This window comes from Carassius carassius, chromosome 32 (assembly GCF_963082965.1).
Source record: "Carassius carassius chromosome 32, fCarCar2.1, whole genome shotgun sequence".
NCBI classification, from domain to species: Eukaryota; Metazoa; Chordata; class Actinopteri; order Cypriniformes; family Cyprinidae; genus Carassius; species Carassius carassius.
The window spans coordinates 6951063-6967493 of record NC_081786.1 but is presented as its reverse complement, the minus strand read 5'-3'; the positions used below and the strand labels follow the sequence as shown (position 1 = coordinate 6967493).

The 16431-nt window shown below is 37.3% G+C and overlaps 3 protein-coding genes across 4 annotated transcripts; all 3 read right to left on the bottom strand.

Moving 5' to 3' along the window:
* Positions 1-1972: 1972 nt before the first annotated feature.
* Positions 1973-4069, bottom strand: gja1a (gap junction protein alpha 1a). The gene is made up of 2 exons (XM_059520055.1): positions 3741-4069; positions 1973-3132 (listed from the first exon to the last, which is right to left on the bottom strand). Exon 2 carries the CDS (start codon positions 3085-3087, stop codon positions 2023-2025), a length of 1065 nt encoding a protein of 354 aa, XP_059376038.1. The 5' UTR covers positions 3088-3132; positions 3741-4069; the 3' UTR covers positions 1973-2022.
* A 2110-nt stretch (positions 4070-6179) lies between these two features.
* si:ch211-266g18.6 (synaptotagmin-like protein 2) lies at positions 6180-13176 on the bottom strand. Of its 2 annotated transcripts, XM_059520053.1 has the most exons (11): positions 12780-13176; positions 11513-12161; positions 11192-11277; positions 10921-11025; positions 10287-10459; positions 10074-10176; positions 9828-9989; positions 9610-9685; positions 9388-9487; positions 6770-6975; positions 6180-6628 (listed from the first exon to the last, which is right to left on the bottom strand). In XM_059520053.1, the coding sequence occupies exons 2-11, from the start codon at positions 12114-12116 to the stop codon at positions 6489-6491; spliced, it is 1755 nt and encodes a 584-aa protein (XP_059376036.1). In that variant the 5' UTR covers positions 12117-12161; positions 12780-13176; the 3' UTR covers positions 6180-6488. The 2 variants fall into 2 exon arrangements, with proteins under 2 accessions (XP_059376036.1, XP_059376035.1); XM_059520052.1 differs by having other exon boundaries at positions 11513-13176.
* A 566-nt stretch (positions 13177-13742) lies between these two features.
* Positions 13743-15540, bottom strand: LOC132112534 (synaptotagmin-like protein 1). Its single transcript, XM_059520054.1, has 4 exons — positions 15137-15540; positions 14303-14448; positions 13971-14052; positions 13743-13836 (listed from the first exon to the last, which is right to left on the bottom strand). The coding sequence occupies exons 1-4, from the start codon at positions 15265-15267 to the stop codon at positions 13758-13760; spliced, it is 438 nt and encodes a 145-aa protein (XP_059376037.1). The 5' UTR covers positions 15268-15540; the 3' UTR covers positions 13743-13757.
* Positions 15541-16431: the final 891 nt, after the last annotated feature.

Below are 16431 nucleotides of genomic sequence, written 5' to 3'. Positions count from 1 at the left end.
AACATGAGAGATTTTTTGGTTTAGATAAACAGATAGATCATCTGAATAACATAACCAGAAAAACATAATCTGAGTAACATAAACCAGAATTATTGATGAAAAACTGTGATGCATTTTTCAGTTTCTATTGTTCAATTAACAGTGTAGAACAATTATGCTAAACACTTTTGAAACACTTAATTTTTGGTGTGGTGGGTTCATCCAGGCTATAAATCGTGAACTAGCTTGAGGCAGAGTTTTGGTTGAAAACGAAGATGGTGTTTTACTGAGTTATTAAACCTCCTTCAAAGTCTCATTTCATGACTGAAGAACATTCAGGTTTACAAGAGGCACATTTCATTAGGTCACATTTGACCATCCAAATGAGGAATGCGAGAAATGCCAACAGTTTTACCTTGTAAGATATCTGAATGCTTGAAATCAGCCTTTGATAATGTATAATGTTTACTTATGATAGTAAATACTCACTTTAATTCCTTCTATGCTACGTAACTGCATCATGTCCTTGATGCACATAGCCCAGATTTAATAAAACCTATTTCAGAGTAAAGTACACATACACAGTTCACAGGGTTTTTTGCTCAGCCACATGTGGCTGGCAGACTTGAGTGAAAGCATGTGTTTTCATTTAGTCTTTCGAATAAATAGGAAATTCTTAGAACAGAGGGAAAAGTTTCATCTAATTATCTCGTTTTAATTTCAGGCTTGTTTTAGAGCTTTCATTTGTCAGTCAGAGGGAGTTAATTTGCCACTTGTGAATTATGTGAATATGTTAACCAACATATATGTCAACACTTTACACTTCGCTCTGATAAGCAGTCAGGTGGTTTGACATTGGTCTTTACTGGTCCAGAGCAGAAGACTATGTACAGTTACGGTAAAGATTCCAGAAAACAGTGCTCCATTTATATGCTCTGGCTAACTTCCCACAATGGAAAAATGCTGTCGGAAAAAAAAGAATGGAAAAAAGAATGTTCATGTTAAGTTCCTGCTGGAGTAGAATGAATGATCTTAATTTATTCCAGTAAGGTTAAAGTAGATAGATTTATGTGTGCTGAAAAACAACAAACATCTAACTTGATTTCACCAATTTTTTCTGAAAAATAAAAAATATGTGCTGTACTTAAAATGCATATGGGTAGTTGACATTAAATCATTTTTGGAAATCAAATGTTTTTTTTTTTATTATCATTGAAATATTATTAGAGTTTTTATTAGTATTTTAATTTTTAAAATATTTAATATTTTTCCTTTTTTAAAGTTTTTGTAATTTTGATGTTTTTTGGTCATTTTTATATATTTTTTTTGTCTAAATACATTTAAGTTATTTTGACGCATCAAGAAATAAAATATGTATTTTCTTCCAGTTTTAAGAATTAAAAGTTAAAAGAATATTTTAAGTATTTTAGTTTAAGTTAACAATAACCAGATTAACTCCATTTAAAGCCCTTTTATAAGATAGATAGAAATTATATATTTAGAGAGAGAGGGAGCGAGAGAGAAAGATATTACTTATAGTAGTGTTAATAATACTTTAAATTATTATCTATGCAGTTTTATGATCTCATATAAATTAGAGAGACTATAAAGAATATTTGCAGATTTTGTGTTTAGTGAAGTGAAGTCAAAATGGTGCTGAAAATGCTGAAAAATTCAAAGGAAATCCTGACCTGTTGCTGCACTTAAGAAATACAATTTTCATTATACATTTTACCTTAAAAAAAGAAAAGAAAAAGAAAAAGAAAATGGATACAAACGCATAAACTACCCATAAACTGTATTCAATAATTATTTTAGAGCGAACCTGTGAAATTATTTACATTTTCACAATCACAGCTCATAAATACAGTTCACTTAACAAAAACTGTTTGGTATGAGTCACAATAGCAAAAACAAATAAAATAAATATAAATGCTTAAACAATATTCTTTGGATGCAGTGACCAGTGTCCTTTTCACAGTTTTTTAATATATATATATATATTCACCACTTGTGAAAGGTAGAAATAGTCCATGGGGTCTGCTAGATGTCAAGATCATCCGGCCGGGCCCGACTGCTCGCTCGACTACTAGGTCGAGGTTCAAGCTCTTTGAGCAGCAGAAGATCCTTCCCCAGAGCCACTTTCTCAGAATACGGAAAGTGCTGGATGTCACCCAGCTGGTTCTGTTCTGTACTGTAATTAGTCCAGTTTTGCTCATTAGCCTGCTTGTCATAATTGTCAGAGGAGTTGGACTTGTCACCCGTATTTAGGTTATAGCCCAGATTAGGAACGGGGGCCGAGCAGTCGTTATAATACCCGTAACTGGACAAGTTCCTTGGGCAAGGCTTGATATGGCAGGCCCTATCAAAGTTTTTCTCTGACTCTTTGAATCGATCCTTCATCCTCTTGAAAATCACGTAAAAAAACTCGAAGACATTGAGGGCCAGTGAGACCAGCGAAACGACCAACATAAAGATGATGAAAACCGTCTTCTCGGTGGGACGAGACAAAAAGCAGTCTACTTTATGTGGACAGGGGAACTTTTGACACGTATAAACGGCCGACAGCGTGAATCCATAAAGGTGCCACTGAATCAACAGGAAAACAATTTCAAATATGGACTTCAAGACGATGCTCAGTATATATGTGTAAAATATCCCTCCTCTCATTTTGATCTTCCCGTGATCTTCCAGGCCGTACTTGAACTTCCTCATTTCAATTTTCCTCAAGAGTGCATCCACATCTCCTCCCTTGCTCTGGATGTCTTGTAATATCTCCTCCTTTTTATTCAATTTCTCCTCCTTGTGCATGAGGAACACGACATGGCTGAGGTACAGGAGGGTCGGCATGGACACAAAAATGATCTGCAGCACCCAGAAGCGCACATGGGAGATGGGGAATGACTTGTCGTAGCACACGTTCTCGCAGCCGGGCTGCAGCGTGTTGCACTTGAACGCCGACTGCTCGTCTCCCCAGGCGGACTCCACCGCCGTCCCCAGGACCAGGATCCTAAAGATGAAGAGGATGGAGAGCCAGACTTTGCCTCCTGCTGTGGAGTACGCCTGGACCTTGTCAAGAAGTTTCCCCAGCGCACTCCAGTCACCCATGATGAAAGATGTTCTGGATTAGACAGGAGATGATCAACCTTCAAGCTGACAAAGAAAGTTAATTCAATGAGTATTATAAACACAGATGAAGTCAAGTGTTAAACACATCCGAGTGGTCTCCTCGCTCCCCATATTACTGCCAAATCCAATAACATACGTCCTTGGCTCATCTGCAGAAATGTTCCTGGGTCAGCTCCTGCTCTGAATGAATGCACTGGGGTTTTCTGACTTTTCAACAGATATTTAACCGATTTTATTTTAACTATATAAAATTCAGAACAAGTAAAAAGGTTAAAACACATATACTAAAGGATTAAATATTTCAAAAATATTTACATACATAGTATTTTTATCTTAGCACAAAAATACACTATTTATGGAAAACTGCTGTGACTTAAAAAAAAAATCAACGTTTTAAACTAATAAAATGTAAACAAACTATATATATATATATATATATATATATATATATAAATAAATGAAGAAAGAAAAAATAAACCAGATTATAAACAAACGATCGCCATTTTTTTAAATCGCCTAATAAAACATGCATAAATACACAATATAAGTTAGGCCAATACCATTTGTATGATACTACCTTTTAAGTTTGAGCATATCTCCAATACGTGACTATGTTGTCTTGCATTCCTTACCTGGAAAGTCGTTAAAAACGCCAAACTTCTTGATAACTTCTGTAAGTTAGCACATTTCAGTGATGAATTCAAAAATTAGCAGTTTCGATATAAAATGATATTCTCTACGGCGAACTTCCTCTCATCCTATCGGCTGGAGGGACTGAGTCAGAAAAGGGGAAGCTAAACGTCAGCTAACTCAAACTTGTGGACTTCCAGAACTTCTCAATCTCCGTTATATTTTGGGAGGAAATGTCTTGGAAAAGGGGAGTGCAATGAAGGTGTGAAATACCGCCATCTGCAGTAGAAGTTAGCAACTTACCACACATTGCAACCAGACCTTCAAAATGCTGAGGCATGCTTCAGTTCATGTTACCATGACGACAGAAGATTCGAAAAGTTCTCTTGGAACGAATGAAACATTCAGGTCAGATCAGTTCTTAAAAATTTTAAATGTATGCAACATACTCCGTGTACACACACGCACACACAAATATACACACACACAGGGTGCGATTTGCCGGGGGGATGCATGGGATTTCCCCCTTTCTTGTCAATATATCCTTGCCTCTGCTTAATTCTTTTTAGCCCCCCCCCCCCCCCCCAAGTGATCAGTGCTATTACACTAGTGGCGAGATGGATCACAAAACGTATCACGGATCCGTGGTTTGATTAAAGTCAGTTTTATTTTAAAATGCACTACTTTGGCTGGCTCTGATATAGCTGCCGCGCAGCCTCTCTGTATTCACCTCTCTGCAGACTTGCTCAATGTCCCGCCCACGGCGCTATCTGATTGGTTACACCTCACGAATAATTAAAGTTGTGACGTTCGCGAACGAACCGATTCTTTTGAACGGCTCATAAACATGAACGATGGGAGCCGAGTCGCGGCTGGAGGGGAGCCGTTCTTTCTGTCGTTCTTTTTTCCTATGCGTGTTTCACACAGATGCACACAAATGAGCTCCTCCGCGAGACAGAACAGTTATAGGGGGAGGGGCGCACCCAGCGCAGGCCAACCCTTTATAGCGTTATGTTATTAGTTATTAGTTGTGCATGTTCATTGCAGCCCACTTTGTTATTGTTCATTGACTTGAAGGGGCTGATGTCCTATTTGCAAAGTTTACAGTAGTATTAGTATGTAGTATGTAGACATTTCCATTTTATTTATTCTAATTTTATCTACTTTAAATATTTTTTGTTTTCTATCAAAATGTTCTTGTGTGATAACAATGTTCTTGTGTGAAAGTGTTTGTAGTAAAAGCTGTTTTGCACAGAAATTCATTGCAGCCGGCTTTGTTTTTGATGTTTATTTGAGTAGGTATTGTATGAATAACATAAGTCAACGTAGCTTTACACACACACACTTTGTACTAAAGGTAAATCCAAAATAGTGATGTCACTGTCTAAGCAGAGGGATTTGTGCAACCCTATGGAATATAGTCCACACATGACAAACGAGGTAATAATCAATATTTCAGAATAATTCAAACTCAGATATTGGTGTGTGATATCTGAGTTTTAATTATTTGACTACAAATCTCACCTCATTTTTCCTCCCAGTAATTATTTCCAGGATAAACTGAGATGCCCCCAAGCTGGCTTCTTAAAACTGACTAAATATTTAAAAAGAGCCAAAAGAGCCGTTCTTTTGAACGGCTCTTTGAAAGGAACGGATCGCGAAGTTTCGGATCCCCTCAAAGAGCCATAAATCCCATCACTACGAGTAATAGCCTATCAACACTTGCTAGACGGTTGAAGCCGGTCCGCTGGGCAGTGGAGTTGCTAACTTGACTTTGGCGCTAGATTTATCGAATTTTTTTTTCCAAAAAAGCGACTAGCGACAAATTTAGCGACTTTTTGGGCAATCATTATTAAGTCTCTGAGACTCTCTGGTGCTGCCGCGCGAGGTCTCTCTTACCCAGGGCGAGCCTCTCTCTCTGCTTCTGTTCTGTTCAGCGAGTGCAGAGAGGAGCAGCACTTTCAGTAAAAAAAAAAAAAAAATTCTGTTGCTTCTAACTCTATTTTACAAGCAAGTATAGCCGACATCAGTCACAGCACAACAACTGACTATATAGTATGTGTATTTGATTTCATTAGTGCAGATTAACGTTTGACAGCTGGTTATGTAATCTTAATGGACCGCGTTTCAGTCATTATAATATTCATTCTGTTGTCTGACAACAGAAACATTAAAATATAGTAATGAAAACAGTTTTATTGAGAATTAAATTAAATGGCTTAATTAAATTGCAGTATGTGAGCATAGGGAGGCAATATAATACGATGCACTTACTCAAAAATATGCTAATTAGTGCATGACATCATCGAGTTCATGTTCTCATGATTTATGATTACAATGTTCTAAAACACACCCCGCCTCCCCTGCTTTTTTCACAAATCGCACACTGCACACATATCTAAATGATTATCTTTTTTTTAAAAGAACAATCAAAACATCAATGTTTTCTTTAACTTTTATTTTAAAATGAATCACTACAATCAAATATCTTAACACATATCAATCTATGTATGGATAAATTATTTTATATGATTAAGCATGATTGTCTACATATACTCTCGATAGCAAATAGGCATATCTGATGTTCAAACTAAGTTCTCAACATATTTCATATACTCTTTATAAGTTGCAGAAAAATACATTTTTGTTGAGAAGGGCTGAAATAAAGAAACTGATTTGGTAACTGAAAATGATTGGTTTGTTTTGGTAACCAAAAGTTGTTATTTCTTTTATTGTATTTGTCAGAAGGTTCATTTCCTCGGGGTCATGGAGGACCTCAGGGGAAGCTCTCCTTCAACCCAGCTGTTTGGATTGGCCAGCATTCTTTTCCATATTTGAATTTCCTCATCTATCGAATCCATCCAATCAACTTTTTTGCCATAGCTCTGTCCTGTAAGTGACGAGAGACACCGTTAATGGAATGGCTTCAAGAAACCTGCCATCAGCTTTTTAGATCAGGATGAACACAAAAATCAGGTTAAATATAGATTAGGTTCAAAATACAGCTGCAATGAAGAAAAGGTTTGGTTACCTGTTCCGAGACTGAGACGCAGACCTCCCAGAAACTGATTGGCGAGTGTGTTGTGATCCCAAACAGTCAATTCGCAGCAGGCCTCGCTGACTTCCCCAGTTTTGAACCCATCATACACCATGGCATGGTTATACACAGGGTCCTGAGTCTTCTTTACAATGCGAGTCTTCTGGCGGCTTTTCTTTCTGGTATCTGGTAAAATGTAGCTAAGAAACAAAAAAACATATAATTAGTGAATCTCACCTGTATGAATATGTCCAGGTCATAATTCACCCCAAAATCAAACAAAATAAATAATTTTAAAAATAAAATGTCTTAATTATTTTTGTTACAGTTAAATAAATAAAAAGAGGGCTGTCAAATCAACTGTGTTTGCATAATATGTACAGTCGTGGCCAAAAGTTTTGAGAATTACATAAATATTGGAAATTGGAAAAGTTGATGCTTAAGTTTTTATAATAGCAATTTGCATATACTCCAGAATGTTATGAAGAGTGATCAGATGAATTGCATAGTCCTTCTTTGCCATGAAAATTAACTTAATCCCAAAAAACCTTTCCACTGCATTTCATTGCTGTCATTAAAGGACCTGCTGAGATCATTTCAGTAATCGTCTTGTTAACTCAGGTGAGAATGTTGACAAGCACAAGGCTGGAGATCATTATGTCAGGCTGATTGGGTTAGAATGGCAGACTTGACATGTTAAAAGGAGGGTAATGCTTGAAATCATTGCTCTTCCATTGTTAACCATGGTGACCTGCAAAGAAACGCGTGCAGCCATCATTGCGTTGCATAAAAATGGCTTCACAGGCAAGGATATTTTGGCTACTAAGATTGCACCTAAATTAACAATTCATAGGATCATGAAGAACTTTAAGGAAAGAGGTTCAATTCTTGTAAAGAAGGCTTCAGGGCATCCAAGAAAGTCCAGCAAGTGCCAGGATCGTCTCCTAAAGAGGATTCAGCTGCGGGATCGGAGTGCCACCAGTGCAGAGCTTGCTCAGGAATGGGAGCAGGCAGGTGTGAGCGCATCTGCATGCACAGTGAGGCGACGACTTTTGGAAGATGGCCTGGTGTCAAGAAGGGCAGCAAAGAAGCGACTTCTCTCCCAAAAAAAACATCAGGGACAGATTGATCTTCTGCAGAAAGTATAGTGAATGGACTGCTGAGGACTGGGGCAAAGTCATATTCTCCGATGAAGCCCCTTTCCGATTGTTTGGGGCATCTGGAAAAAGGCTTGTCCGGAGAAGAAAAGGTGAGCGCTACCATCAGTCCTGTGTCATGCCAACAGTAAAGCATCCTGACACCATTCATGTTTGGGGTTGCTTCTCATCCAAGGGAGTGGGCTCACTCACAATTCTGCCCAAAAACACAGCCATGAATAAAGAATGGTACCAAAACACCCTCCAACAGCAACTTCTTCCAACAATCCAACAACAGTTTGGTGAAGAACAATGCATTTTCCAGCACGATGGAGCACCGTGCCATAAGTCAAAAGTGATAACCAAGTGGCTCGGGGACCAGAATGTTGAAATTTTGGGTCCATGTCCTGGAAACTCCCCAGATCTTAATCCCATTGAGAACTTGTGATCAATCCTCAAGAGGCGGGTGGACAAACAAAAACCCACTAATTCTGACAAACTCCAAGAAGTGATTATGAAAGAATGGGTTGCTATCAGTCAGGATTTGGCGCAGAAGTTGATTGAGAGCATGCCCAGTCGAATTGCAGAGGTCCTGAAAAAGGAGGGCCAACACTGCAAATATTGACTCTTCGAATAAATGAAATGTAATTGTCGATAAAAGCCTTTGAAACGTATGAAGTGCTTGTAATTATATTTCAGTACATCACAGAAACAACTGAAACAAAGATCTAAAAGCTGTTTAGCAGCAAACTTTTTGAAAACTAATATTTATGTAATTCTCAAAACTTTTGGCCACGACTGTATATATACTGTAAATATACATAATGTATACATTTAATAAATATTAATGTGTGCGTGTAAATATATATATATATATATGTATATGATTTATAACATATTACATATATTTCCTAAATATATACGTGCTGTATGTGTGTGTATTTATATATACATAAATACACAGTACACACGCATATTTTGTAAACGCATCAATCATGATTAATCGATTTGACAGCCACTTAAAAAAAAAAAAAAAAAAAAAAAACATTATTTTTATAATGTAACCTCAAAATAAGTTTTACTTAAAACTACTGGAGGCATTACAGTAATGATAATTTTTCCTTTTAATTTTAATTGCACAATATCATTAACTTTTTTCCTTCTTTTGATTCAAGAGTGAAATAAGAAAAAAAAAAAAACTACACTGTATTAAAACATTTAGTGTGACCATGTGTAAAATGAGTTACGATGAAGTTAGTTCCGTATTTACTTTTGTCCTCTAAACCAAACACAATGAATGAAATGGGTCACCTGGGTTATTTCCTTTCTTCTCATGTCATTTTGATAGTTAACCCAAAAAAACAAAAAAACATGACACTTCAAACATGACAATGAGGAAGCGTGAGAGAGGGAGAAAACAATGGCTTTAGCTGCTTTGAAAGTCATGTCCGTAACAGATGACAGGCACACCCTCACCACTTAACAAAAGAATCGACTCCCTGAGGCTTCAGGCAACGTAATTCTTTGGCCTCCCGCAACCACACATGAATCTCCCCAGTGTTGCTCTTCGACCCACCTGAAATCAAATGACATGTTTACAGCAAATACAGCTTGTTTTTTAAAGAGCCCCATGTCTAAACTTAGGTTAACAAAATAATATGAAATACACAGATGCAACATCAATATTTGAAACTGTACCAGACACCGGAGGAACATATTTCAGTGAAACTGAAAACAATCCATTAGACTCTTTCGATTCTTGATTCTCAGAGGTCTATAATCAAAAGAAAATATAATATACTATTACAACAGAGAACTAGGTTGGACTGAGATATCAACAGGCTCTGTTCCAAAACACAAAATCATTTAAAAGTATGTTTTTTAATCTAATCACACAATCATTTTAGGCAGTGTACCTTTGGCTGTAGGTTGTACCATGTGAGAGCCTCATGTCCCCAGTCCCAGCTCTTAAAACTGATCTCAACCTGCCCCAGGAACACATTTCGGCCCCTGGAGTCATTGTGCCACACGGACAGATTCAGAGTCTTATCCGGCAGTTCTTCACGCTTCACCTTGTACTGATTAGAGATTTACAGTACATGCAAGGTTATATTAAATATAAATATGATAATTGTATTTAAGTGTCACAGAGAGAAACATACTCTCAGAGATTCCACATAAACTGGATTCACGGTCCGTTTCTTAATGGAAGTTTTCCTTTTGCTGCGACGTGACTTGTCTGGATAGAGGTAGGTCTTTACATAACTGAAAATAGATAGATACACAGACAGTCAGGTAGATAGATAAATAGACAGATACACAGACACTCAGATAGATAGATGGATAGATCAATTCTTTTTAGGTTGAGAACTCACGGGTCAGTACGTGGTTTACGTGGATTAGCTATGGCCAGCTCCTGGCACTGTTCAATCATGATAATGAGCTCTCCAACAGGGCTGTACATCACTGCAAACTCCACAGAGCCCTGCACTTCAACATTCCCAAAATCCCCTGCGTCGCTGTACACACTCAGCAAACTACCGGTGCGCTTATGGGGGGGAAGAAAGAACAAGATAAATCTCTGGAACACCATCTTTTTTAATTGTGGACTTTTATTGCCTTGTACTTGGATAGGAAAGTGAATGATGACAGGAAAGGGTGGGAGAGAGAGAGGGGAATATGGCATCGGGAAATGACGAAGTCTGTACTTGAACCTGCGCCCCACTGGAGCACAACTGCCTTTATGTGTCTAATTCAATGTAATGCAAATATTTTATACCACTTAAGGGCTATTTAAATGTGTTTAAAAGTGTTTTAGACATTGAGATTAATTTTGGATGTTTAATATCTAGATTCATACTTTGATTTACTGCTATGGCTTTATGGTGCCTCCCAATCAGGTCAACTTTGGCTGAACCATAAATTTAGAATGGAATTACTTATAATAAACTGTTTATCAGCTAACTTACAAGTTCAGACATCTTTAACAATAAAAAAAGTCCATCTCACATCACTAAGAGACAATGCGCTAGCCGAATAGCCTTTTCTGCTAGAGAGATCCGACCCATAGCTGGACAGTGAAGTATCATCATCATCTGAATCAACTCCTTCATCCTGTAACATAGATTTCAACATAATCAAAAACAGCAAGGCAAAACATAAGGTTACTTTTGACAGTCAAGCAACTTACTCTAATCAAAACTGCAGTAGATGATAAAAGGAATGATGAAATGATATTTCAAGGGCTGCAACAGTTTAAATTATATTTGCCGTAGCTCACCTCCCAAGCATCTGCAATGTTGGAAGGAGTTTTAGAAGTGGATCCCTTAAGTAAAGCCTCTAGATCTGACACTCCGTGTTTTTGTCCTAAAGAAATCAAAGAATAAAGCTCAGATAAGATATAAATCCATGTATATATACCAGGAGAAATCTAACAGGTTAAACCTGAGCTTAAATGAACAGACACACAAAACAGGGAGTGTCTCTCTCAAATATCAGGCCTTGAGGGCACTTCAGAAATCAGATATGCCATTTTCACACTTCGAGCTAACAGGGTGAATTAGTCTCAGCCTCTAATGTTAAAGATTTCATTATCGCTTACCTTTAATTTCTGTTGGATCTGGAGATTCAGATGTCATAATGACTATGGTAGGAACCGTATCATCTCTAGTCTCCTGCTTTGGCTCCTGAACGGTGATCTTCTGCAGGACGGGTGGTCTTGATTTTTGAGCTCTTGACAGAGCACTTAGTAGAATACCTGACTCTGTCCTCTGCTCGGTTTCAGCATCATTCTCCTCATCCTTCATCTTTAAAGAACCTTCACCCAGTCCAGCATCATCTTCACTTGTAAGTTTAGCAGGTTGAGTTGGTTCAACAACAGTTCTGTCGATATGTTTAGTGTTAACTTGCACTCCAGCATTTCCAATGTGCACTAATTTCCCATCATCTGTCATTGAAAGATAGTCTTGGCTTAATTCTGCTAAAACTTGACCCTCACTGTTAGTGTCTTTCGGTAAGTTCTGATCATTTGATGACTTTAACTTTCTTTTTTCTTTCTCTTCGTGTGCATCCAGATATCTTTGAACAGTTTTGTCACTGACACTTGGTTTTGAAGTTGATGATGACATTTTGGAATCATCTACTACACTTATATCAGCTGTTTTATTCTGCAACAGCTCGTTTTTATTGGGTGTTTTCTTTTCCATTTCCACTGGTCGGTCATTGCCAGAATGCCTGGAAGCATCTTTCCCCTGCAGAGTGTCAGAGGGAAATTCATGAGAATCTATTTCAATCCCCCATTTTAATGAATGACTTTGGGATGCTTTTTCTGCAGAAGAATGCTTATTGATTTGTTCATCACCAGCTACACACTCAACTACTTGATCTGTATCTGTCTCAGCAAGCAAATCAGCGCTTACATTTTTGCCTTCACCTCCCTTCCTGTCTGAACTTGCCTCATCATTAACAATATCTCTGGAGTCCATCTTTCTCTTATCATGCTCATTAGCAGAGTCTGAGGGACCCAGTTTATCGCTCTCAGCCTCTCTAAACGTACAGTCAGCTGAACACTGCTGATCTCTGCATATACTATCTTGGAAAGCATTAGTATACTTGTTAACCTTCCCTGAAGCTTTGTGATCTGAGTGTTTAGTCAATTCTGGCCCATCACTGGTGCAAACTGAGGAAGTCTGTTGTTGATTCTGAAACTCAGTTGATGAACATCTTTCTAAAAAAAAATCTTTAGGTTCAGCTTGAGATACAATTTGAAATGATGTTTGATCCATGAAATTTAAAGATGGGGGCTCTATATTTGGACTTGATGTGTCCTGCTTCATTAAGGCCTCTGTATTCTCAACATGCAGTTTTACCTCTTTTTGATTAGGCCCAACACTATTGCTTTCATCGTGCACAGGTTTCACGGTGTTCGGTTCGAGGGAGATCTTCACCCAGTTCTCTTCAAATGATTGGTCTTTCCGTAGTGCTGGAGGGAGTGAAACTTTTCTCCTCGGCTCTGGATTTGTTGCATGTTTTGTGGTGCCTCTTTCAGGTTTAGTGTCTTGAGCTGCACTGAAGAAGGGAAAAACAGTGGTTGTTTGGGCACCTGAGAGCTCTTTGGGTTGTGCCTCTGAGGAATTGCATTGTGGGTCAGTGCCATTGAGGACACGATTTCCATCAAATTCTGCTTGTAGTTTTGCTTTTCTTCCAGCTATTCGTGGAACAGATGAAGTCTCTGTAAACACAGATCATTTGTACTAAAATTATGACCAAAACATCACCAAATTGAACTCAAATGATACAGTTATTTTTTTCTTTTTTTATATATAAACTACCATTCAAAAGTTTGGGTTGAGCAGGGTTTTTTTTTTTTTAAGAAAAAAGCATTTACTTGATAGAACAACAATTAATTAAATATTGCTATGAAACACCAATTGAGCATATCAGAATGATTTCAATGGATCATGTGACACTGAAACCTACATTAATGGTGCCGAAAATTTAGCTTTGCCTCACAGGACAAAAAATTACAATCATTATATATATATCTTATTTAAAAGCATGACTTTATGATCATATTTAAAAGCATTTAAAAAAATCTTACCAACCCCAGATTTGAACAGTATTGTGCTTCTCTACAAAACACACGATTACTCAATACTCAATGACTAATTTATATAAAAAATTACATCCATGTTTATTCATGTGATTAAAACTCACCACTGTCCATAAAGTGCTCATCAGTGTATTGATGATATGGCTGTAAATAAATAAAGATAAAATTAAATTAAATTAAATAATAAAAGATGAAATCATATAAAAATACAATTCTGGTCTTACATTTTAAATATTCACAGAAAAAATATATATAAAATGAGACAGACCTCTTGACTAAGGGCTGGATGAATTAATCTAGGGTCAGCTGACGGTCTACAGTGGAAAAAATCATTACAGACATTCATTGTCTGTCCTGCATTAATCTATGTACTAAAAATGTACATGTTGAAAATCAATCTAAAATTCAATTGGTTGGTATGTCAGTGCTATAAAATAAAGGCCATTACTTTGAAAGTGTGTTGTGATCCTCCTTTCCACGTTCTTTGTTTTCGTCTAGTGTATCATTCAGGAACGGGTTGGGTTTATGAGCTGAGTTGAAAAAGAAATGGCAAATATAATCAGTTCTGACATATTCAAAACTGCTTGATTCAAACCTAGATGCAAAGTATTTCATATCCACTCAACAGTGAAATCAAGTTTCACAGTTACAGTAACTAAGGGCAATGTGTATATGACTCAATCAGAATACAAAAGAAATTTTAAATGACAGAGAGGTGTGGTGTATGTACTCAAAGATAACAGCATGAGCTCAATAAGGAAGGCATGAACTCCTGCATACCTGCTGTTTTCTTCCATCTCATGGAGGACCTCACCACTGCTGTGACATCCGTCTGCTGTCCATATCGCTTGACCTTGAGCTCTTCAAACCACTCACCTGACAAGGTCTTCAGCTGTGTGAGGTCAGGGACAGACTGCCTCAGTTTCCTGATGTGTCATAAAAAGCACACACAGGGTTCACCCAAAATGATATTTCATCATAAAATAACATTTTAAGTTGAACAGAAGAAAGAAACTTTTATATGTTTGGAACAACCTGAGGTGGAATAAATGATGACAGAAATTACATTTTTGGATGAACTATTCTTTTATGCAAGCACAGTTTACCCTCAGAGGCCGACTGTAGCAAATGCAGAACACATGTTATTTTCACTAAATATGAGACACCAGATGCTCACACGTGGCTTATCATAACAACAAGCTGAAGTATGGCAGCAACATATTAACAATTTTAATGTGCCACCATGCCAAACGCCAACTGACACCACTGCTGACAGTCTTGGATCGAATTTAGTAATTTTAACTAAGATTTTTCTCAAAAGCCAACATGTTTAACGTTAGATATACAAAAATGCCAACACTTATATAAATACATACATATATAAATTGTTTTAAATTATTACATTAAATTAAAATACTTTAAATTTAAATACAAATAAATTCAATTAAAATGCGTTATAAATACATAAGTAACCAATTACTTCCTAAAAACTTTCATGGGGTAAAACAGGAAAATACATCATCAGTGCTTGGGTTTGTGTGGTAAGCATGCGTAACAACCAAACATGCTCAAACATCATCCATCTGTTGTGAAGCTCAAACAACCATTTCCTACCTGACTCGTCCACCCTCCAGTCGTTTTAAATCTTCATCTCTCAGAAGCACTTGACGGATGGCTGCCTCTTCCTCAGCAGACAGAAAGCTCAAGTCAATCACTTCCAGTGTACTTTTGGATTGTTTCATCATGGTCAATAAAAAAACAAATGCTTTCCAGCAGGCTAGAACTTTTCCCCAAGGTAAGCTGCCACCAAACCACCACGTTTACCTCAAATCAGAAATTTGTCAACCCACGTTAAATCCTTATGAATCTGCGACTGCACACGTTACCTTAACTCCCTCTGAGGTGTTCAGCTGCCTTCGCGTGATTGAGGAAGAGGGCAGTGACGGTTCACACGGTGTGACGTCATCTGTCAACATTCAGTTTGAGAATAAAGTTAATCTTTTCCTACCCATGTCCTTCAGGAGTAACCTAGTATCCTAAACCACAACAAATAGAAGTGAAAATAATGTTTTAATAATGAAAATTAAGCTTAAAAATGCATAAAACTTTCATTAAGAATTATGCATTGACATTTACTGATAATGACTCCGACGATAATGAAATTTGCTGTTTAATTTTTCTCATCCAGAAATAAAACGATTAAGCAATGTGCTGTTTGTGCTGGAAGACACACCTAATTCATGTTCCAACATGCTTTTCTGCTGCAGAACTGTATGAAAATGACAGACCAAATAAGAAGTAGAAGGGTTGAAGACCATCAGCGTCAAGAAGGAAGATGACAAGATTATATCATCTTTCTTCTGCTGATAATGTTTGTGGTTTCCTGTTACTTGGTTTTGTGAGTTTCCAAACAGGAGATTAGAGACATATTAATGTATGCTTTGTGATCTTTGGAGGCCATTTTGTAAAGGCAACCAAGATTTCAGAGCTCAAAAATTATATCTCTAGGATCCTTTATAGGTGTGCATTAGCAGTTGACTTTGGTGTGTTGCTGAAAGCACAATGTTGACCCACACCGCACCTTTTAGATAAATCTTTTGCAGTGTCTTGTAATAATTTCCTAAATATCATATACATAGTAAGAGCCCAGAGAAAAAGAAGAAGGAAAAAAAACCTTTTGGTTTATTGAAATAAACAAAAAGGGTTGGCTGTAGTAATCATGAGTAAAACCATATCACTCAAACACCAGTAGATGGCAGTAATTACTCATCAAAAGCACATAAGGACTGTTTGTGACTTGAGTTTTCTTGTCCTTCAAGGCAGCTTGAAGTAAGCTTGTGTTACTGAAGTAACATCGATACAAGTTTTTCATGTTACAGTGTGCAACAGTTTGTTGCGGGTTATTATTG

Excerpts from the sequence above, each read along its gene's own strand:
- gja1a (XM_059520055.1), bottom strand. The coding sequence starts at position 3,087 with ATGGGTGACTGGAGTGCGCTGGGGAAACTTCTTGACAAGGTCCAGGCG.
- si:ch211-266g18.6 (XM_059520052.1), bottom strand. The coding sequence starts at position 12,746 with ATGAAGCAGGACACATCAAGTCCAAATATAGAGCCCCCATCTTTAAAT. Across the intron at positions 9,686-9,827 it reads GGTACAACCTACAGCCAAAG|ACCTCTGAGAATCAAGAATC; the intron begins GTACACTGCCTA and ends TTTTGATTATAG. Across the intron at positions 9,488-9,609 it reads ATATGTTCCTCCGGTGTCTG|GTGGGTCGAAGAGCAACACT; the intron begins GTACAGTTTCAA and ends ATTTGATTTCAG.
- LOC132112534 (XM_059520054.1), bottom strand. The coding sequence starts at position 15,267 with ATGATGAAACAATCCAAAAGTACACTGGAAGTGATTGACTTGAGCTTT. Across the intron at positions 14,449-15,136 it reads CTGGAGGGTGGACGAGTCAG|GAAACTGAGGCAGTCTGTCC; the intron begins GTAGGAAATGGT and ends ATGACACATCAG. Across the intron at positions 13,837-13,970 it reads GATCACAACACACTTTCAAA|ACCGTCAGCTGACCCTAGAT; the intron begins GTAATGGCCTTT and ends TTTCCACTGTAG.